Genomic DNA, 23,402 nt, shown 5'->3' on the forward strand with positions numbered 1-23,402 from the left:
GACATTTGATAGAGCTGAAAGTTTAAATTCTAAAACCAGACAGTTTATGTTATCGTATCAGAAATGTACTCTGTGCAAAATGTAAAGCTCGTATTTCAATCAGATCAAGTGTTAACCAGCGATACCCGACTCCCGCATAGCCGGTGTTTTGACGACGTCAGAGGTGTAACTGCAATCGAGTTGTCAAATTGGTGAGCGGCTGCTCGTGTGGTCACGAACCCACACCCTTTCCACTCAAGTTAGAAGTTCAAAACGAGGAATTGCAGGCCCCTCAAACTCAACTCTTGTCCTCGAAACCAGTTCCCCTGCATTCTTTCATTGTTCCCCTCTAATTAGGGACTGATTTCAAATGGGTGTAATTAATTATCAGGTAGAAAAGAAAACCAGCTGGTTCCAGAACTCGTAAGGCAGTTTCCCAAATTTGTTTGTTGCCCGAAACACTATACAACGTGCACCCGTTAAGGTCCCGAGGAGCGAGTTTGGGAAACGCTGTCGTTGGGGTTCTTGTTGGAATACCCCTGGTGTTGCCTATATAGAAATAGTTACCCTCAAATTTAAAAAATAAACAAAAAATTCAACGTAATGAGGATTTCTATCAGCCTAATTGAGGTGTAGATTAGCCAACATCTCACATCCTAGTGTTCTGCATGGGACTTCGCTCTATGCGACTCCGTCTGCTATGTCCGCTTCAGGATAATGTGCGCTCGTTGATTTGACAGCCGTACCACCTCGACACGTCGAAACATCAGCTTTGTGGATTTCGGCTAAAGCGGATCTGATTGAATCGGGCCCAAGGTCACACATACAAGCTTCTGAGGCATTCCCGACCCCTCACTGTTAGTCAATACACACTTTGCAATACCCGTCGCCAGTATAAAATACACTTGCCCAACTCAACAGGTCCTTAAAAATGTCCCGGCATTATGATCAAGTAACACATTGTTTCCCTTTCATTGCTGAGGACAGGATCTCCTGTGTCAGTTGTTTCCCATGCTCCATTAGCAGTAACATGATGGAAGTTATTTAAATGTATGAGCACTTTAGTGCATGGCTTGTCTGTACAGTGTGCGTTTCTCATCATGGCAGATCTCCACTCTTATTGGCTGACTGTCTACGCTCAAGGAGCCAATTAACCCTTTACATTCCTGGAAATTGTCGTATATGGATTAGTGCTTAATTAAAACATTTCTTACAGAAGAAATCTGAAAAGAATATGCATAACCATGCTAGCAACTGAAAGGGATACAGTTTGTGAGTAAATGGGAAAAATAAATAATGGGAAAATCGCTTCATACTCGTCACCAAACCCACTGGCTCCAGGTCATCTACAAGTCTTTGCTAGGTACAGCCCAGCCTTATCTCAGCTTACTGGTCACCATAGCAGCACGCACTCCAGCAGGTATATTTCAATGGTCACCCCCAAAGTCAACACCTACTTTTGTCGCCTTTCCTTCCAGTTCTCTGCTGCCAATGACTGGAACGAACTGCAAAAAAAAAAATTGCTGAAGCTGTAGACTCATATCTCCCTCACTAGCTTTAAGCACCAGCTGTCAGAGCAGCTCACAGATCACTGCACATAGCCCATCTACCTACCTCATCCCCATACTGTATTTATTTATCTTGCTCCTTTGCACCCCAGTATCTCTACTTGCACATCCATCTTCTGCACATCTACCATTCCAGTGTTTAATTGCTATATTGTAATTACATCACCACCATGGCCTATTTATTGCCTTAAGGGAGTTCTTACCTCATTGGCACTCACTGTATATAGACTTTGTTTTCTTTTGTTCTACTGTATTATTGACTATGTTTTGTTTATTCCATGTGGAACTCTGTGTTGTGTGTCAAACTGCTTTGCTTTATCTTGGCCAGGTCGCAGTTGCAAATGAGAACTTGTTCTCAACTAGCCGACCTGGTTGAATAAAGGTGAAATAAAATCAATACAATTAGTCCAAAACGTGAGCACACAACTGAATCCAAATAGTACATTTGATTTTGTGCATTTCACATTTACTGTACTTTCGCAGCATTTGTTGATCATGGGGGAAAAAAAACTTGAATATATTCAGTAACAAGACTATTCCTGGAAAATGTAGGTTAGGTAGACCACAAGACAAAACAATTACAAGGGTTTGAGTGAGTACTAACTTGAGTCCATATCCCGATTTATACCTGGTGCTAACATTGTATTTTGTCCTGATCTTGCCCACATTTTTTAGACAGATGAATATGATTAAAATACAGTGATCCGATTGTGACCAGATCTTAAAAGTTTAAACAGACAAGATCAAGACATCAGGTCAAGATCATGACGAAGGACATTTTGGCGACAGGTATAATGTAGGCTCAAGTGGCCACTCCTTTCCAAAGTGTGCACAGCCATTTCAATGCCCATTCATGACTAAGGCTGCGTTTACACAGGCAGCTCAATTCTGAAAATGTTTCCACTGATTGGTCTTTTGACCAATCACATCAGTTATTTTCTTTTTCAAAGCTGATCACAGAATTGGGATGACACAGCCAAAGAAGTCTTCAACAATAAGGTACTTTTAGGTTCTCCTAGATGTGCCGTTGAGGAACTAGAGCAAGCAAACCTGTTTTGTTTGGAACATCCCTGCATCCCCGCCATCAAACAATTACGGTTGTTTACGCAATCCAAAAACAGTCCATAAATCGCAATCTGGGTGAGGTGGGCATGATTTGAAAGCTTGTTCCATTGCCAAAATGACTAGTGAAGTTCTAAAACACGCTGTTACAATGTTAGGCTTTTACAAGGCAAATCAGAGAAACAGATGGTAATTTTGGTGAGCATAGAAAGGAGTCATGAGTGCATTCAGGTTCATGTGCAGCAGCACATTTTCTTCACAATAAACAAACAGGCTCATTCTGTTCAGCACAACCCAGAGAGTGGCACCATGTCATCTTGTAAATGCACGTCAAACAGTGATCATGAACGTTCACACTGTATATTACATACATTTTATGATTTGGAAATGTGAAGTGAAAATTTGGACAAGTTGTTCGGGTTGCTGGTTTGACATCAAAGCGACATTTATTATAATCCTCATCACATCTTTCAAAATATAGTCATTTTCATTTAAAGCATTCTCAGACAAAAATTGCAAGAGTTGCCCAATTATCAGGAGGGATGGGGGCAACTTCTTGTCGCACAGGGTGCTCAAGTTCAGAATGGCTGTCAGTCAAAACCCATACAGCGCTGTGACATCATATATAGCATGTTACTGTACAGCCACAACATTCCAATTCAGGCTCTTATTAGTGCCCAGACCTACACTTTTCAACCAGTATATGAGTATGAGTGTAAAAGGTTAAGGACTCTGTGATCCCCTCAGTTGTTCTCTCAGGTCCGGTATTAGGAACTACCCACTGGAATTCCCTTTCTCTGTGGCTTTTAGCTCCATTTTCTCCTGTCCCTTTCCCTCCGAGGGCCTCTACTCATGTTCCTCCTGGAGCTCCTCGATGGCGTCCTTCTGAGTTCTGGAACACACCTCACTCGGAGGAACAGACTCCTCTCCCTCCACCAGCTTGTTGGCCCTCTCATAGTTTTTCTGTGCAAAAGGAGAGATCAGAAGAAAGGAGAGAGACATGAAAGGAATGAAGGGCAACTTAGTGATTTTGTACTTCACTGTGACTATACAGTTTCTTACTCTCCTTTTGCCTTTAGGGATGGGACTTCACCTGTTTTTGATAGACATAGCAGGCTGCTAGGGCCACCATGATAGACTCCCCTACGAAACCAGCCAACAAGGACCCAACCCCCAGAGTTGCCCCGTGGACACTGAAACACAAACCCAAATTCATTAACACTGGAACCACTGACCAGTAGAGATCAGAATACAGGATTTACAGTAGGCCTATGTGGTACAGGCTTATCATTTTGGAATACATTTTGAGGATCCACATAGACTAAAATAAGACACTTAACCCTTCCTCAAAAACAAAGCAGCCATTTAGTTGTAGGTCTATTATAGTGTGTGGCGAGCGAAAAATGTGCGAGCGGGTTCCGGAAGAACATGAGTCATCTGAGATGTCTTGTGAAATATCCTGACATCTGGCACAGATGGATATTGTTGGTTTAGGTAAAGATAAAAAGGATTTTCCACTCCTGTGAGTCTTCGCCATAGCAGCAGGTCTGGTCGACTTGCTTCCACTTGTCAGTCCAGATGAAAGGCGTTGCTAAGCGAAGGAAGAAATGTAATCTCTATATGGCCAGTCTTTATGGTGATGTATATAAACAATACATTTTATTTGTAACTCACTAATATTTTTGCGGAATAAGTGCAGATGCAGTTTGCCCACAGAGAAACAACTATCTCGAAGTGACTGTTTTCTGGTGCATACGTTTCAGATATAAAAATGGCTTTGCGAGAAACGGCAGTAACATATTCACTTACATTTACGGATAAGGTAGAGTAAAATAAGGGCAGCTACTATTGCAGATGGGTCCAATTCTGGTGGCATAGCTCATAAATTCATGTTTCGATAACCTTATGCCTTATGTTTAATTCAAAACCATGCACAAGGAAACGGTAGAAAGATTTAATGTGTATATCAGCTCAATAAAAAACTGCAGAGAACCCATTAATGCGCACCTCAATGAATTTGCACAGACTGCATTTGATGGTAGGTGATGCAGTGAATGGGGATCCTTTACATTGTCCTGATTTAAACTCACCTCGGAATACATTTCTATGAATATTTGCTCATCATGAAACAGGGAGCAGCTCTTCAACGCTGTCAGATTGAAGTCCAATCAAAATCACACTGAGCAAAGTTTGCTGAATTCAAAATGAACCATCTTTAGTGATCCAGTATTAGAATAGAACATCATTTGTCATATTAGTCAAAAGTAATAGGGTGCCATTTGGGACTCAGAGGCTGGTCTGTGTCCACTGAATTGTCCACCTACCCAATAGAAGGCAACATGACCAGGCTGGTGATGAGGACGATGATGCGGAGCACAGAGCTGGGGGTCAGCACAAAGGTCATCTTCAGGGTCATGAACCAACCGGTCAGGTGGGACCGGACTATCACTACACACACACACGCACAGACGCACACAGGGAAAGTCAGTGGAAATATTACATCCCAGACATACTGCTCTCTCAGCTAAACCATGGCTCATAGCTGTTCACACAGGCAAGAGAGGAACAAAACACTGCATTTTGGGACTAATCATCACATCATGGTCAAATATTTCCAGCAGATATTTTTCCTGTTAAAACAACTTTGTTAATATATATTGTATTTAATCTATGTGGCACGTCGGGAATCAAACCCACAACTCTACGCTCCAGCCAACAGCGCAAGAGGCATAGGGAGTGTTTTAATGGTGAAATAAGACGAGTGGTTCTTCTTACCTGGCAGAGGGAAGAAGGAGAAGATCCTCAGTGGAAGAACACAGAGGTCAGCGAAGGCCAAGTCCACCCCAATCACATTCATCAGGATCATTTCTGAGATGTGAGGGGTCCAGAACACCACGAAGCAGAGCTGTCCAAAGTTTAACAAACAAAGAGGTGTTCGGTACATCACACACAGCTGGGCAAATAAACAGAGTAATTTAACTTGGTGTTAAGCACACACACACACCAAAGTTGGGCAACCTTGCCAAAACCATGCCTCGTTAGAATTGACTAGATCAATAAAGCGGTAATCAGTAGCTATAACAATAATAAAGCATCCTCCCCGCCCATTTTTCAGTAAAAAGCTGAAGGATGGGGCTGGAGACCATCCACAATATCAAAATTACAGTTTTAACCCCGTTTTAAAAAGGTTGTATTACATTTATTTGTCTACAAACATTGGAATAAAACAAGCTTATATTTTGGGTTCTGATGAGGTACGACAACTAAGCTCACGAGCCATTTAAAAGTTATTAATATCATTAATTTATAAATCCATAAATGTAGGTAGCAACTGCATATTTCCTCTTTAAGGCGAGTGGTTTTCGATTCACTGTGGTCCCTTAGAAGTTAACACAAGCCAGACGTGTGACCGAATTCATTCATTCAAATTGTGGTAGCAATGTACTGTAGACACAGTATGTAACAATATTGCAAATCAACGTATAAACCACCTGTAGTGCTCATCAGGTTCTGGTTAACAAACATTGCATTGTCAAAGAAAATGTAGCAGTGTAGTCGTGCTGATTACTAATCAGATGTTTTTCTAGTTGTAGACGGTTAGTCAGTCACCTGTCATACTGTACAATAAGAGAGAGGTCATTTTGAGTCAATGAATCAGTGGTTTTCCTCCCTTTTTCGCCAAACTTCCTCACTCAGTCTAAATCTTTAAACGCCATCTAAAGGGGGGATAGATACCTAGTCAGTTGTACAACAATGCATTCAACTGAAATGAGTCTTCCGCATTTAACCCAACCCCTCTGAATCAGAGAGGTGCGGCGGGCTGTCTTAATTGACATCTACGTCTTTGGCGCCCGGGGAACAGTGGGTTAACTGCCTTGCTCAGGGGTAGAACGACAGATTTTTACCTTGTCAGCTCGGGGATTCGATTCAGCAACCCTTCGGTCTAAAACCAATTTGCTTTGTTTACAGTATAACCTTTACACGGATCATTTTTGTGGTGTTTCTTGTACACCGTTATCCATCTTGTCCGCTCTGTGCTGTTCTCCGTTGTCTTTCCCTCTGAGTCAGATGCTAATCAGAGAAAGTCTTGGCCTGTTGTCTGTCAAACAGGCTTTGCCCGAGTTTTCATCAAGCCCACATCTAACTGGCCCAACGTGGTGTGTGCTGCCAGGCATGAGCCCACACCCTACTTGTTTAAAACTGGAATTCCACATCTGGCTGGAATGCCACTTCTTTCTCTGGTTCCAAGACCTAACTTTGGCCACAAACTTCAAACCAGTTTCTTACCGTTCCCATTTCCACCCTACATGGGTTAAAGCCAAACAAAATCCCATGACTGATTTCAGATCGATTGTCTGTGGGACCCAGTTATCCTCCCCTTTAAATATAAAAAAGTACTGACCACCATGAGTTTAGGGAAAGACAAATCATTTTGTACATAGGTCTACTGTTTCCATGGTGCCCTAGCAGCCTAAGCAGAGAGCTCCTGTACATTTTTGTAAATATTTTTTGTCATCAATTCATTTTGGTTGTAAGAATGAATATTTAATATAGCTAATTCATATCAGAATCAACCACAGCATTAAGACTGAAGCTGGCTAGTCATTTGTTTGTTTGGCTAGCTAGCTAGCTAACATTAGCTGGCTAGCTGTTTTGATTCGAATTCCAGCCAATGTCCAGCGGTTGAGGATGGAGAGAAGCCCGAAAGCAAGATGGCAGACGTGTGCAGTGATGAGGATCGTAGGGAGGCTGCTCTTGAATTATTATTTAAAATGTGGAGTGCTTTCTGGCACCACGTAACTGCTGCAGTGTCATCCAAGTGGCTGCTTCATTTTGGTAGTAGTGAAGGAATAGTTAAATAGCTAGCTAGCTACCTATTACAGAGTCCAGTGGCTTAGCTCCGATTACGGAAAAGACAAAACAGTGAGACACCTTGATGAGCTACCTGCCTGCCTCCGGCCTCTCTCTCCCTGCTTGACCACCTCCCTCAGATGATCACTCAAGCCATGAACTTTCTCATGACTGTCTATCATGAAGTTGCAATGATGTTTTTCTTTATTACATGTATTTTTTTGTGCTTTCAGGGCTGCCAACTTTTGATAAAAACTTGGAGTGAGATTTGCTATGTGAATTGAATTGCCCTCTGGCACAACCTCGGGGGACTAATTTCTACGTATTTTGACATGGCTTAGGCCCATGACCAGGGTGGAACATCTTTAAATAAAACCCCCAGATCATGTGGATTGAGGATGCTTTGAACATTAAATGAACACTCAAAATTCGACAACTTTGTTACTGTCAGAATTTTGTTGGATTACATTTAATGTATGGTCATTTGTTTTGGGTGGTTTGACACTTTATTCAGAAAGTAATTAGATAGGCAAACGGTAGAAACATTGGAAGTAGGTATTGATCCCTATTCTCAAGTGGAAAGTTGTATGCAACACCTGCCATGGAGTGTGGCCAACTACAACAAGTTGCCGCATAGGCCATTTTTATATTAATGGTTGATGGCAGTGGATAACCAAATCATATATTGCAGTCTCCTTGTCCATAGACTGCTTTCAAGGTAAGGACAGAAACAATTTCGTATTTTGTCATTTGGGTTAACTCTTTAAAACAGGGCTAATTTCTGAAAATCACCCAACCTTCAAGACAAATCTAATGAATACCAATATTAAGTGGGTTTACACCTACTAGTTGAAGATCCTTGCCATCTTACTCTACATAGACAAAATGGGATGTGTTTAAGTTGAGTCCCCCTACCATCTCATATAATTCATTTAAGACAAGCAGGCATATCAGATTTCAAATATGTGATTACACTGGCAAAATTGGGAATAAGTGGAATAAGTGTGGGTAATAACTATAGTGTTCTTGCTGACAAGCACAGTAATTACCCTATTTTTTATCCCATTAAGACTGATTATTGTTCCACAGATCAGACTAAATAAAGTAAAGAGATAAAATATGTTTTAGACAAGTTTACATAAATATGCCCCTACACCCCAACCAAATTATTTTTCTATGTACTGTCCCCCCCTCTAGAATAAAAACTCACTTTTGGGTTCACAATCTGTTTGACAAAATCAGGTCACCCTACCAAACTTCCCTGCTAAAACATACTGTAGGTCTGTCTGCTGCCGCCACTTCTTTGTAACAGCCTAAATGCCAATCACCAAACGAGGGGACTAAGGCAAGTAGGGATTAAATTGACTTCAGTACATGATGTCAAAAGGCTGCATTCTGCAATAGGGACGGGTATAAAGGCAACCTAATTTTGTTGACAACATTGTACATAAAACAGCGCTACAGTGCTGCTCTTTTTACAGTTTTATAAACTCAGCGGAGAACGTTTTGCTCTCTTTAAAAGACGCACCCAATCCCATTGGTCCCTTACATAACTATACCAATTATATGCTTCAATGTGCCGCAGCTCACAGTGCTGTGGCAAGATAAGACCGCTCATGATGTTAAATTGCAGGCGCAGATGCTGCAATTTCAAAACGATTTGGAGCATAGTTTAAAAGTTAACACGCCGAGTACACAAATGAACTAATTACAAAAATAAAAGCAGTAGTTTTCAATGCGTGAGATATAAGAGGTGTGAGGGAGTGAGAAGAGGGTCAAAATGTGTCTCCCAGCCAATGCGTGAGAGTTGGCAGCTCTGTGCTTTGAAATTCTCTGAAAAGCTCTATAGAAGTTGAATTATTATTATTGTTTTAACTGCAAGTTTCACCAATTCCAGTCCTTTTTAAATTGTAAATAAAACAAATAAAAGTGAAAAACCAGATGATTTATGACAGGGCATAACAAAACTCAGCAAAAAAAGAAACGTCCTCTCACTGTCAACTGCGTTACTTTTCAGCAAACTTAACGTGTAAATATTTGTATGAAGATTCAACAACAGACAAACTGAACAAGTTCCACAGACATGTGACTAACAGAAATTGAATAATGCGTCCCTAAACAAAGAGCGGGTGGTGTCAAAATCAAAAGTAAGTCAGTATCTGGTGTGGCCACCATCTGCATTAAGTACTGCAGTGCATCTTCTTCTCATGGACTGCACCAGATTTGCCAGTTCTTGCTGTGATATGTTAGCCCACTCTTCCACCAAGGAACCTGCAAGTTCCCGGACATTTCTGGGGGGGGAATGGCCCTAGCACTCACCCTCCAATCCCTCCAATCCAACAGGTCCCAGATCCAGGCTCTTCGCTGGCCATGGCAGAACACTGATAAATCACGCACAGAACGAGCAGTGACATTGTCATGCTGAAGGGTCATGTCAGGGTGAGCCTGCAGGAAGGGTACCAAATGAGTGAGGAGGATGTCTTCTCGATAACACACAGCATTGAGATTGCCTGCAATGACAACAAGCTCAGTCCGATGATGCTGTGACACACCGCCCCAGACCACGACGGACCCTCCACCTCCAAATTGATCCCACTCCAGAGTACATGCCTAGGTGTAACGCTCATTCCTTCGACGATAAACGCGAATCTGACCATCACCCCTATTGAGACAAAATCACGACTCATCAGTGAAGGGCACTTTTTGCCAGTCCTGTCTGGTCCAGTGACGGTGGGTTTGTGCCCATAGGCAACGTAGTTGCCGGTGATGTCTGGTGAAAACTTTCCTTACAACAAGCCTACAAGCCCTCAGTCCAGCCTCTCTCAGCCTATTGCAGACAGTCTAAGCACCGAAGGAAGGATTGTGCATTCCTGATGTAACTCGGGCAGTTGTTGCCTTCCTGTACCTGTCCCACAGGTGTGATGTTCGGATGTACCAATCCTGTGCAGGTGTTGTTACACGTGGTCTGCCACTGCAAGGGCGATCAGCTGTCCATCCTGTAGCGCCGTTTTAGACATCTCACAGTACAGACATTACAATTTATTGCCCTGGCCACATCTGCAGTCCTCATGCCTCCTTGCAGCATGCCAAAGGCACGTTCACGCAGATGAGCAGGGACACTGGACATCTTTCTTTTGGTGTTTTTCAGAGTCAGTAGAAAGGCCTCTTTAGTGTCCTAAGTTTTCATAATTGTGACTTTAATTGCCTACCGTCTAAGCTGTTAGTGTCTTAACGAAAGTTCCACATGTGCATGTTCATTAATTGTTTATGGTTCATTGAACAAGCATGGGAAACAGTGTTTAAACCCTTTACAATGAAGATCTGTGAAGTTGGATTTTTACAAATTATCTTTGAAAGACAGGGTCCTGAAAGACAGGATCCTTTCTTTTTTTGCTGAGTTTATATCCGTTGGGATATATGCTCTCTCAACAGCGCGTTTACAAAAACAACCTGTTGTCCTCTGTTAATGTCTATTATTCATACATCTAGAGCTGAATGTAAAATAGAAGACAGCTTTTATTATTTTGAAACCTCCATGCTTCACGGTGGGAACCACACTTGCAGAGATCATCCGTTCTCTGCATCTCATCACACACAGTCACGGTGGTTGGAACCAAAAATCTCAAATTTAGACTTCAGACCAAAGGACAAATTTCCACCGGTCTAATGTCCATTGCTCGTGTTTCTTGGCCCAAGCAAGTCTCTTCTACATATTGGTGTCCTTTAGTAGTGGTTTCTTTTCAGCAATACCACCATGAAGGCCTGATTCATGCCGTCACCTCTGAACAGTTGATGTTGAGATGTGTCTGTTACTTGAACTCTGAAGTGTTTATTTGGGCTGCAATTTCTGAGGCTGGTAACTCTAATGAACTTATCCACTGCAGCAGAGGTGACTCGGTCTTCCTTTCCTGTGGCGGTCCTCATGAGAGCCAGTTTCATCATAGCGCTTGATGGTTTATGCGAGTACACTTGAAGAAACTTTCAAAGTTCTTGACATTTTCCGGATTGACGGACCTTCAGGTCTTAAAGTAATGGACTATCATTTCTCTTTGCTTATTCAAGCTGTTCTTGCCATAATATGGACGTGGTCTTTTACCAAATAGAGCCATCTCCTGTATACCACCCCTACCTTGTCACAACTGATTGGCTGAAATGTATTAAGGAAAGAAATTACACAAAATAACTTAATGCACACCAGTTAATTGAAATGCATTCCAGGTGACAACCTCATTAAGCTGGTTGAGAGAATGGACAAGAGTTCACAAAGCTGTCAGAGGCAAAGGATGGCTACTTTGAAGAATCTCAAAGGATTCCATATGTGTCATTTCATCATGTAAGGGCTATTTGACCAAGGAGTGCTGCATCAGATGGCCTGGCCTCCTCAGTCACCTGACCTCAACCCAACTGTGATGGTTTGGGATGAGTTTGGACTGCAGAGTGAAGGAAAAGCAGCCAACAAGTGCTCAGCATATGTGGGAAAAGCATTCCTCTGGTTGAGAGAATGCCAAGAGCGTGCAAAGCTGTCATCACAGCAAAGGATAGCTACTTTGAAGAATATAAAATATATATTTGTTTCACATTTTTTGGGTTACTACAGGATTCAATGTGTTATTTCATCATTTTGATGTTATTCTACAAGGTCGAAAATAGTAAAAAATAAAGAAAAACCCTGGAATGAGTAGGTGTCCAAACTTTTGCCTGGTACTGTATATTCATCCATCCATGACACTGTGCTAATCTATCAGATGCGCCAGTTTCGCTTTTCTCACAATCATTTTCAGCTAGGCTATAGTTCAGGAAATTAACAAGTACGACACCGGATGTTATGTAAGAAGCATTGACAGAGGTAGAAATGCCATGCATTTGTCAGTGCAGGAATCTTAAAGGGACAACTTCCTCTGCTTGCGTGAGTCTCAACCTGTTTTGGCTCTGAATTCTATACTCATACTTATTTTTTCTGTAGAGTTGGTATACTTCCCAATATAATTTGATCCTGTGACTGATCAAAATACAGTATTGGAATAAAAACAGATCCATACATCCTTCCATCTATAGATCCTTCTTACCGTAAGTGATATTGCCAAACAACAGGCTGTAAACTTTTTGATATGCGTCTTTGTAACCGGTGTGTCAGAAGTAAGCTTATTGCTGGGATTGGTCTGTTGGAAAAGAACAGTATCATTATTGGGGAATAAAGGACGCCAATACAAGTCACCTGTATTCATTTAAATCTGATGATATTTACTATGTTGTGATCTGCAACAAGAGGCTATTCTTAGACTGTGGATGAGGTCTTGGTTTACCTGGTCGAAAGCAGGATAGATGGCCCTCAGTTCAGTCAGCCAGCCATACGGCAAGTGACCCACAGGGTAGGTGGCAGTGAGGACAGCCACAGCCTGGCCAAGCAAAGAGAGAGACAAAGAAGTCATTCGGACTCATATTTCATTTCCTTTTTGAACAGCTTACAGTAATGTAGAAAAGTTGTTAAAACACGACTGCTGAGCCAAAGCCTTGACGTCAGCAAAGACAATTATGAATATGTGCCAAGTTGGTAATCACATGTGGTTTTTCCCATAACTATCAAATCAAATGTTTTGTGTCACATTCTTGGTCAACAGGTGAAGATAAACAGTGAAATGCTTACTTACCTTCCTTTTCCAAATATGCAGAGTTACAGAAAATAAATAGCAAGTGACAAGGAATGAATACACATAGAATAACAATAACATGGCTATATACAGGAAGTACCAGTACAGAGTCAATGGGCAAAGGTATGAGGTAATTGAGGTAGATTTCAGAAAGTATTCAGACTCCTTGACTTTTTCCAAATGTTAGGTTAGTCATTCTAAAATTGCTTCGTTTTTCCCCCCCCTCTCAATCTACACACAATACTTAAAAAATATATATTTCACCTTTATTTAACCAGGTAGGCCAGTTGAGAACAATTTAGTTCTCATTTACAACTGCGACCTGGCTAAGATAAAGCAAAGCAGTGCGACAAAAACAACAGAGTTACACATGGGATAAACAAACGTAGAGTCAATAACGCAATAGAAGAAGTCTATGTACAGTGTGTGCAAATTAAGTAAGATTAGGGAGGTAAAGGCAATAAATAGACCATAGAGGCAAAATAATTACAATTTAGCATTAACACTGGAGTGATAGATGTGCAAGTAGAGATACTGGGGTGCAAAATAGCAAAAATAATAATAATATGGGGATGAGGTAGTTGGGTGTGCTATTTACAGATGGGCTGTGTACAGGTACAGTGATCGGTAAGCTGCTCTGGCAGCTGATGCTGGAAGTTAGAGGGAGATAAGTCTCCAGCTTCAGTGATTTTTTGCAATTCGTTCCAGTCATCGGCAGCAGAGAACTGGAAGGAAAAGGTGGCCAAAAGGTGTTGGCTTTGGGGATCACCAGTGAAATATACCTGCTGGAGCATGTGCTATGGTTGGTGTTGCTATGGTGAACAGTGAGCTGAGATAAGGTGGGGCTTTACCTAGCAGAGACTTATAGATGACCTGGAGCCAGTGGGTTTGGCAACAAATATGTAGTGAGGGCCAGCCAAAGAGCATACAGGTCGCAGTGGTGGGTAATATATGGGGCTTTGGTGACAAAACGGATGGCACTGTGATAGATTATATCCAATTTGCTGAGTAGAGTGTTGGAGGCTATTTTGTAAATGACATTGTCGAAGTCAAGGATCGGTAGGATAGTTCAGTTTTATGAGGGTATGAGTGAAGGATGCTTTATCGCGAAATAGGAAGCCTATTTTAGATTTAATTTTGGATTGGAGATGCTTAATGTGAGTCTGGAAGGAGAGTTTACAGTCTAACCAGACACCTAGGTCTTTGTAGTTGTTCACATATTCTAAATCATAAACATCCAGAGTAGTGATGTTAGTCAGGCGGGCAGGTAGCAATCGGTTGAAGAGCATGCATTTAGTTTTAATAGCATTTAAAAGCAGTTGGAGGCCACGGAAAGAGTGTTGTATGGCATTGAAGCTCATTTGGAAGTTTGTTAACACAGTGTCCAAAGAAGGGCTAGACACCATCTGTATAAAAAATGGTGTAGTCTACGTAGATGTAGATCAGAGAATCACCAGCAGCAAGACCGACATCATTGATATATACAGAGAAAAGAGTCGGCCTGAGAATTTAACCCTGTGGCACCCCCATAGACACTGCAAGAGGTCCAGACAACAGGCCCTCCGATTTGACACACTGAACTCTATCGAAGAAGTAGTTGGTGAACCAGGTGAGGCAGTCATTTGAGAAACCAAGGATATTGAGTCTGCAGATAAGAATGCGGTGATTGACAGAGTCGAAACCCTTGGCCAGGTCGATGAATACGGCTGCACAGTACTGTATTTTATCAATGGCGGTTATGATATCGTTTAGGAGGTGCGTGCACCCATGACCAGCTGGGATACCAGATTGCATAGTGGGAATCGAAATAGTCGGGGATATGTTTGTTAACTTGGCTTTTGAAGATTTTAGAAAGGCAGGGCAGGATGGATACAGGTCTATAACAGTTTGGGTCTTGAGTGTCTCCCCCTTTGAAGAGGGGGATGACCGCGGCAGCTTTCCAAACGTTGGGGATCTCAGACGATACGAAAGAGGTTGAACAAGATAGTAATAGGAGTTGCAACAATTTTTGGCAGATCATTTTAGAGGGTCCAGATTGTCTAGCCCAGGTGATTTGTAGGGATCCAGATTTTGCAGCTCTTTCAGAACAACAGCTGTCTGGATTTGGGTGAAGGAGAAGTGTGTGTGTGTGTGTGTGTGTGTGGGGGGCTTGGGCAAGTTTCTGCAGGGGGTGCAGAGCTGTTGGACGGGGTATGGGTAGCCAGGTGGAAAGTATGGCCAGCCGTAGAAAAAAGCTTATTGAAATCATTGCTTATCGCAGATTTATCAGTGGTAACAGTGTTTCCTAGCCTCAGTGTAGTGGGCAGCTAGGGGGTAGTGCTCTTGTTCTCCATGGACTGCAGTGTCCCAAAACTTTTTGGAATTAGTGCCTCAGGATGCAAATTTCTGTTTTAAAAAGCTAGCCTTAGCTTTCCTAACTGACTACCCGATAATAAAACATTTACATAAGTATTCAGACACTTTACTCAGTACTTTGTTTAAGTACCTTTTGCAGCAATTACAGCCTCGAGTCTTCTTGGGTATGACGCTACAAGCTTGGCACACCTGTATTTGGGGAGTTTCTCCCATTCTTCTTTGTGGATCCTCTCAAGCTCTGTCAGGTTGAATGGGGAGCGTCGCTGCACAGCTATTTTGGTGCCATGTTTCCTCCAGACGTGACGTTTGGCATTCAGGCCAAAGATTTCCATGTTGGCTTTGATCAGACCAGATAATCAGAGTCTTTAGGTGCCTTTTGGCAAACTCCAAGCCGGCTGTCATGTGCCTTTTTACTGAGGAGTGCCTTCAGTCTGGCCACTCTACCATAAAGGCCTGATTGGTAGAGTGCTGCAGAGATGGTTTTCCTTTAGGAAGGTTCTCCCATCTCCACAGAGGAACTCTAGAGCTCTGTCAGAGTGACCATTAGGTTCTTGGTCACCTCCCTGACCAAGGCCTTTCTCCCCCGATTGCTCAGTTTGGCCGGGCGGCCAGCTCTAGGAAGTCTTGGTGGTTCCACGATTCTCCCTATAGGACACATCATTGCAATCTATACTTCTCTGTAAACTGGTCATCTCTGTAAACCCGTTGCAAGACCCACTGGTTGATGCTTATTTATAAAACCCTCTTAGGCCTCATGCCCCCCTATCTGAGATATCTACTGCAGCTCTCATTCTCCCCATACAGCACCAATTCTGCCAGTCACATTTTGTTAAAGGATCCATAAAGCACACACATCCCTGGGTCGCTCCTCTTTTCAGTTCGCTGCAGCTAACGACTGGAACGAGCTGCAACAAACACTCAAACTGGACAGTTCTCAATCTTCATTCAAAGACTCAATCATGGACACGCTTACTGACAGTTGTGGCTGCTTTGTGTGATGTATTGTTGTCTCTACCTTCTTGCCCTTTGTGCTGTTGTCTGTGCCCAATAATGTGTGTACCATGTTTTGTGTTGCTACCATGCTGTGTTGTCATGTGTTGCTGCCTTGCTATGTTGTTGTCTTAGGCCTCTCTTTATGAAGTGTTGTCTCTCTTGTTGTGAAGTGCGTTTTGTCCTTTATTTATGTTTAATCCCAGGCCCCCCTCCCCACAGGAGACCTTTTGGTAGGCCGTCATTGTAAATAAGAACTTGTTCTTTCACTGACTTGCCTAGTTAAATAAAAGGCTTAACTTTTTATACATTTGCAAAAATACTCAAAAAAGGTGCTTTTGCTTTGTTATTATGGGGTAGTGTGTGTAGATTGCTCAGGATTTTTCTAATTAAAAAAAAAATCAATTTTAGAATAAGGCTGTAACATAACAAAATGTGTTAAAAGTCAAGGGGTCTGAATACTTTCCGAAGGCACAGTACATAGAGTGCCTTAAAGTATTCACAGGCAAAATCCTAAAGGAAAACCTGGTTGTGTCTGCTTTCAAACAGACATTGGGAGACAACTGTTCCTTTCAGCAGGACAGTCTAAAACAGAAGGCCAAATATACACTGGATTTGATAAACCAACTTTTTAAAATAATAATGTGCAAAGCTCTTAAAGACATACCCAGAAACACTCACAGCTGTAATTGCTGCCAAAGGTGATTCTAACATGCATTGACTCAGGGGTGTGAACATTAAACTTGCAAAAATGTCTAAAAACATGTTTTCACTTTGTCATTATGGGGTATTGTGTGTAGATGGGTGAGAAAATAGAAATATATTTAATTTTAAAAAATTAATTCAGGTTTTACCAACAAATTGTGGAATAAGTCAAGGGTAGGGGTAAAGTAACTAGGCAACAGGATATAATAGACCGCTGTAGCAGCAGCTTATGTGAGCAGTAGAGCAGAGTATGTCGTGTGTGCAAGTGTGTGTGGCATCAGTATGCATGTGTGCCAGTGTACTGTATGTGTGTGTTGGGGTGTAAGGATGTGTGAGTAGAGTCAAAGCAAGAGAGTTAATACAAATAAATTAAAGGGTCAATGCATGTAGCCCAGCTAGCCATTCATTACTACTTGGCTGTCTTGTTATTGCTTCGGGGTAGAAGCTGTTCAGGGTCCTATTAGTTCCAGATTTGGTGCACTGGTACCACTTGACATGCGGTAGCAGAGAGAACAGCAAGACAAATGATCTGATCGTGGACTACAGGAAACAAAGGGCCGAGCATGCCCCAATTCACATCAACAGGCTGTAGTGGAGCAGGTGGAGAGCTTCAAGTTCCTCTGTGTCCACATCACTAAGGATCTATCATGGTCCACACACACCAAAACGATCATGAAGACAGCACGTGAATGCCCCTTCCCTGTCAGGAGGCTGAAAAGATTTGGCATGGGCCCTTTGACCCCAAGAAGTTCTATAGCTCTACCGTTGAGAGCATCTTGACTGGCTGCATCACCGCTTGGTATAGCAACTTACTTGTCATCCGACCGCAAGGCTCTACAGAGGGTAGTGCGTACGGCCCAGTACATCACTGGGGCCGAGCTCCTTGCCCTCCAGGACCTCTATACCAGGCAGTGTCAGAGGAAGGCCCAAGACATATACTGTTCTCTCTGCTACCACACGGCAAGCAGTACTAATGTACCAAGTCTGGAACCTGAACAGCATCTACCCCCAAGCCATAAGACTGCTAAATAGTTAATTAAATAGTTAACCAAGTAGCTACACAGACTATCTGCATTCACCCTTTTGACTCATCACATATGCTGCTGCTACTGTTTATTAATCAATCACTTTATTCCTAGTTATATGTACATACACTACATGACCAGAAGCATGTGGACGCCTGCTTGTCTAATATCTCATTTCAAAATCATGGGCATTAATATGCCGTTGGTCCCCCATTTGCTGCTATAACAGCTCCACTCTTCAGGGAAGGCTTTCCATTAGATGTTGGAACATTCCTGCAAGGACCTGCTTTCATTCAGCCACAAGAGCATTAGTGAGGTCGGGCACTGATGTTGGGCAATTAGGCCTGGCTCGCAGTCTGCGTTCCAATTCATCCCAAAGGTGCTCAAATGGGGTTGAGGTCAGGGCTCTGTGCAGGCCAGTCAAGTTCTTCCACACCGATCTCTACAAACCATTTCTGCATGGACCTCACTTTGTGTACGGGGCATTGTCCTGCAGAAACAGGAAAGGGCTTTCCCCAAACTGTTGCCACAGCGTTGGAAGCACAGAATCATCTAGAATGTCATTGTATGCTGGGCATTTAGACTTCACGTCACTGGAACGAAGGGGCCTAGCCCGAACCATGACTAACAGCCCCAGACCATTATCCCTCCACCAAACGTTACAGTTGTCACTGCCTTGGGGCATGTAGAGTTCTCCTGGCATCCACAAAACCCATATTTGTATGTCGGACTGCCAGATGGTGAAGTGTGATTCATCACTCCAGAGAACATGTTTCCACTGCTCCAGAGTCCAATGGCGGCGAGCTTTACACCACTCCAGCCGATGCTTGGCATTGCACATAGTGAACTTACGCTTGTGTGCAGCTACTCGGCCATGGAAACCCATTTCATGAAACTCCCGACAAACAGTTCTTGTGCTGACTTTGCTTCCAGAGGCAGTTTGGAACTCGGTAGTGAGTGTTGCAACCGAGGACAGACAATTTTTACGTGCTACAGCAATCGGCGGTACCGTTCTGTGAGCTTGTTTGAAATACCATTTCGCAGCTGAGCCGTTGTTGCTCCTAGACGTTTCCACTTCACAATAACAGCACTTACAGTTGACCGGGGCAGCTCTAACGGGGCAGACATTTGATGAACTGAATTGTTGGAAAGGTGGCATCCTATGACAGTGCCACATTGAACGTCACTGAGCTCTTCTGTACTCTCTACTGCCTATATTTGTCAGTAACAAAACAGTATGGATATTGCATGGGTGTGTGCTAAATGTTATACACCTGTCAGTAACGGGTGTGGCTGAAATAGCCGAATCCACTAATTTGAAGGGGTGTCCACATACAAAAATAACTACCTTAATTACCTCGTACCCCTGCACATCGAGTCAGTACTGGTAGCCCTTTATATAGCAAAGTTATAGTTAACTTTTTCTATTATTTCAAAATTCTCTCTCTCTATTGTTGGGAAGGACCCATAAGTAAGCATTTCACAGTTAGTCTACATCTGTTGTTTACAAATCAAGTGAAAAATCCAATTTGATTTGAACAGTCTATGGCTCGGGTAGCTGGAGTCTGACAATTGTTGGGGCCTTCCTCTGACACCACCTGATATAGAGGTCCTGGACAAGTGCCTCAGGCAAACTTTTCCTTCATTTTGATTTTGGTACAAATGAAAAAGTGGCATTGACTTGCCCACTTTTCATGCATTGTCTCAATGAAGAGTTCAGTGTTCGACTAGCCATGTGCGACATGTACACAGGCCTGCTAGAATTAGCATCAGGCAGACAAGCAATATCCACTGTCGTAGTACAGATCAAGCCTGAGCTGGAATGCGAAGCTAACAGAAGCTGGTTAGCTTTAGTAAACCCAGAGTAGATCTAGCTTGATTTGTAGTATACCCCTCAGGTAAAGGCCATTGCGGTTGGCAGCTTCCCAATTACAGTGAGTGGGACTGAACTAAATGGGATATTATTGGGGAGTGTACTGAGTAGGCTTCAAACTCACCTCAGTAGCTACGCTGCTGCCATGGAGGTCCCGGGACACGAAGAGGTTGACGATGGGCCTGCTGATCCGCTGGGTAGCCAGGATGAGGGCCAGAGGCCACCAGAAGCTCAACATCTTCCCGATGGTGACATCTCCCTGCAAAGAAGCAAAATGAGAGGGGGAAACAAGGATAAGTTCAATCTGGGTGCCTTAGAGTTTTAGCTGTAGCTCCTTGCCATACATGAGAGCAGTAGTATTGATTACGAGATAAAATAAGGGCCATTGACCTAATTGTCCTGGTTAATTTTGGGACATGGGCTACTATCTAGGTAGTCTTCAAGTACATCAAAGCCAGTTTTAGAAGACCAAGATTAACAATAGAACCGCCATAGGACAACGGCAACCGATGTTTGATTTTGTAAATGTAAAGAAAAAAACAAATAAGCCACATCCTGCTCCTTACCTGACTTTTCCTACATATATAGTACCAGTCAAAAGTTTGGACACACCTACTCATTCAAGTGTTTATTTTCTACAATATAGGATAATAGTGAATATATCAAAACTATGAAATAACACATGGAATCATGTAGTAACCAAAAAAGTCTGATGGGTGACAATATTATCAATTATAAACTGCGTGGTTAGAGCCCTGAATGCTGATTGGCAGACAGCTGTGGTATTCCAGACCGTATACCAAGGGTATGACGAAACATTTATTTTTATTGCTCTAATTACGGTGATAACCAGTTTATAATAGCAATAAGGCACCTTGGGGGTTTTCGGTATAGGGCTATGTCCAGGTACACCGCGATGCCTAAGAAGAGCCCTTATACCAGACCCCCGTGTGCCTTATTGCTTAATTATACAACAGGTGGGTTTAATCCTGGATACTGATTGGTTAAAACCGCATTCAGACGGTGTCTATTCCACAAGTTACCACCGGCTAAATCTATGACGTTGAAATACTTATTTATGGTTTCACCTGACTGCGCAATCTAGTCTCAGCTCAGCCAGGCAATTTATATTCTAGATATACACTTTAATAAAAAGCAACTAGACATTATGTCCCATTTCTTTAAGACTAGTATTTTGGTTTTCAACAGCAGAGATTTGTAATAACTTTGCTGGCCGTCTCTCCTACATTTGCAACATTGTTTCAATATTGAAATTCGATCTCCAGCTGTCCTATGCTAATGAACGTGTCAGGACGAGACAGACAGGCTGGCAGCTTTTCTCAGCTAGTCGAAATCATGAATCAGCATCATTTGTATGGATATATACAAATAAATGTCAATAGAAAAACACTAAATGTTTTCAGCTTCAGTTTGAAGTCATTGTGTTAGCAGTGTAGATGGCTAGCTCTTCTGAACAGTGGCCTGGCGCGAGAACAAAATGTTCTACCCCAGGCCCCCCAAAAAAAAATCACACATCATTAACTCATTGTTATGGATGTATCCCCCCAAAAACAGCTTAAACAAATGTAAATGCAGCTACTTTGCTGTTATTCTTGTTGCACTGTTTGACATGATTGTGTTAGCCAAAATTGGCTAGCTTATTAGCAAGCAAGGGATAAAAACGTTGCCAGCCATCATGGCAACGGAACATTTAGAACAAATGACCGACTCCCATCCATATTATTAAAAGTAATAATGCCCTCGAAGCAGGTGTTCAGAGGATATTGGCACAGGTGTTAGAGGATATAAAAACACCCGTGCCAATATATTCTCCAACACTGGCTTCTCGGGTATTATCACTTAATTGTCCAATTGTACATGAAGGGGTGGATGCAGCTTGTCATTGACAGAAGCAGGGAAAGGGGCACCACTTTTTCAAATTCTCCTCCAGAGTCACATGTAGGTACGACATTTTGATATATAGTGTCAGAAAACAGCAGATTCTGCTGCTTCTAAGACACTGACCTTTGTCAAATAACAAAAAATTCAAGAGATGAGCTCTATTTCAAAATATAACTTTTTCCAAGGATAACCACGCTGTCCATGCGTTCAGCACATGAGCACTCAAGGGATCATTGCTCAGGCTACTAAGTAAAGTACTAACGTAATGCAACTTAAAATATGTTCTTATGAAATACATTTTCTTATTTCCAATGTTTAAGACCTGCCAAAACTAAATTTCTGTGGTGGTTTTAATGGTTTCCATATATAGCCTACAGTAAAAACAAATGAAATGCTATTATATTATTTGAAATATGTTTTTTTCGTATAATAATGTTACCTAAGGACACACCCAGATTATTATTATTCCGATAGCATATATGGAATTTTTTTTTTTGACTGTTAGAATATTGATGCAGTCTTTCTCCTAAACCACAGGTGTCAAACTCATTCCACAGAGGGCCGAGAGGATGCAGGTTCTCTCCTCCCTTGTATTTGGATGAATTAAGGTCACTAGTTAGCAAGGAACCCACACCTGGATTGTTTATGACTTAATTGAAAGGACAAACCTGACACTAGGTCCTCCATGGAATGTGTTTGGCACCCCTGGCCTAAATCATTGCAGCCACTCAATTTAAAAAAAACGTATATTAATTAGTTTAAAAAAAAATGTTTTCGTGATGGTAAAAAGTTTCCAGTAAAAAAACAGATATAAACTATGTAGAAAAGATAATGGAGCTGTATATAAAATAAAAACTAGACAGTGAGGGAGAATCTGAAATTAAAAAACATTTCACGGCATTGCCCAATTGATAATGGTATAATGTTTGAGTCACTCAGCTTAAGAACCCTCTAGTGACTCCCCATCCCGCATGCGGGAGCGTAATCATCGCCTGACACTAATTAGCATAACGCAACGGACATAAATATCCCTAGAAAATATTCCTATTCATGAAAATCACAAATGAAATATATTGAGACACAGCTTAGCCTTTTGTTAATCACCCTGTCATCTCAGATTTTCAAAATATGCTTTACAGCCAAAGCTAGACAAGCATTTGTGTAAGTTTATCGATAGCCTAGTATAGCATTTTGTCCAGCTAGCAGCAGGTAACTTGGTCATGGAAATCAGAAAAGCAATCAAATTAAATAGTTTACCTTTGATGAGCTTCAGATGTTTTCACTCACGAGACTCCCAGTTAGATAGCAAATGTTCCTTTTTTCCCAAAATATTATTTTTGTAGGCGAAATAGCTCCGTTTGTTCTTCAGGTTTGGCTGAGAAATCGCCCGGAAATTGCAGTCACGAAAATGGCGAAAAATATTCCAAATTAGCTCCATAATATC

The 23,402-nt window shown here is 42.0% G+C and overlaps 1 protein-coding gene across 2 annotated transcripts in view; it reads right to left on the reverse strand.

Annotated features, from left to right (window-relative positions):
- Positions 1–2,718: 2,718 nt before the first annotated feature.
- The window catches only part of LOC112215681 (progressive ankylosis protein homolog), a 32,047-nt gene continuing 11,363 nt past the window's right edge, over positions 2,719–23,402 (reverse strand). Inside the window, exons 6-12 of one of the 2 annotated variants that reach the window (XM_024374920.2) lie at positions 20,181–20,315; positions 12,764–12,856; positions 12,527–12,619; positions 5,385–5,514; positions 4,934–5,057; positions 3,703–3,802; positions 2,719–3,572 (exon numbers count right to left, since the gene is read on the reverse strand). In XM_024374920.2, coding sequence (XP_024230688.1) covers positions 3,456–3,572; positions 3,703–3,802; positions 4,934–5,057; positions 5,385–5,514; positions 12,527–12,619; positions 12,764–12,856; positions 20,181–20,315 — 792 coding nt within the window. In that variant the 3' untranslated portion in view covers positions 2,719–3,455. Of the gene's footprint in view, positions 3,573–3,671; positions 3,803–4,933; positions 5,058–5,384; positions 5,515–12,526; positions 12,620–12,763; positions 12,857–20,180; positions 20,316–23,402 lie in introns of both variants that reach the window. The other variant, XM_024374921.2, reaches the window with a different exon arrangement.

The sequence above is a fragment of the Oncorhynchus tshawytscha genome, linkage group LG16, assembly GCF_018296145.1.
Source record: "Oncorhynchus tshawytscha isolate Ot180627B linkage group LG16, Otsh_v2.0, whole genome shotgun sequence".
Classification (NCBI taxonomy): domain Eukaryota; kingdom Metazoa; phylum Chordata; class Actinopteri; order Salmoniformes; family Salmonidae; genus Oncorhynchus; species Oncorhynchus tshawytscha.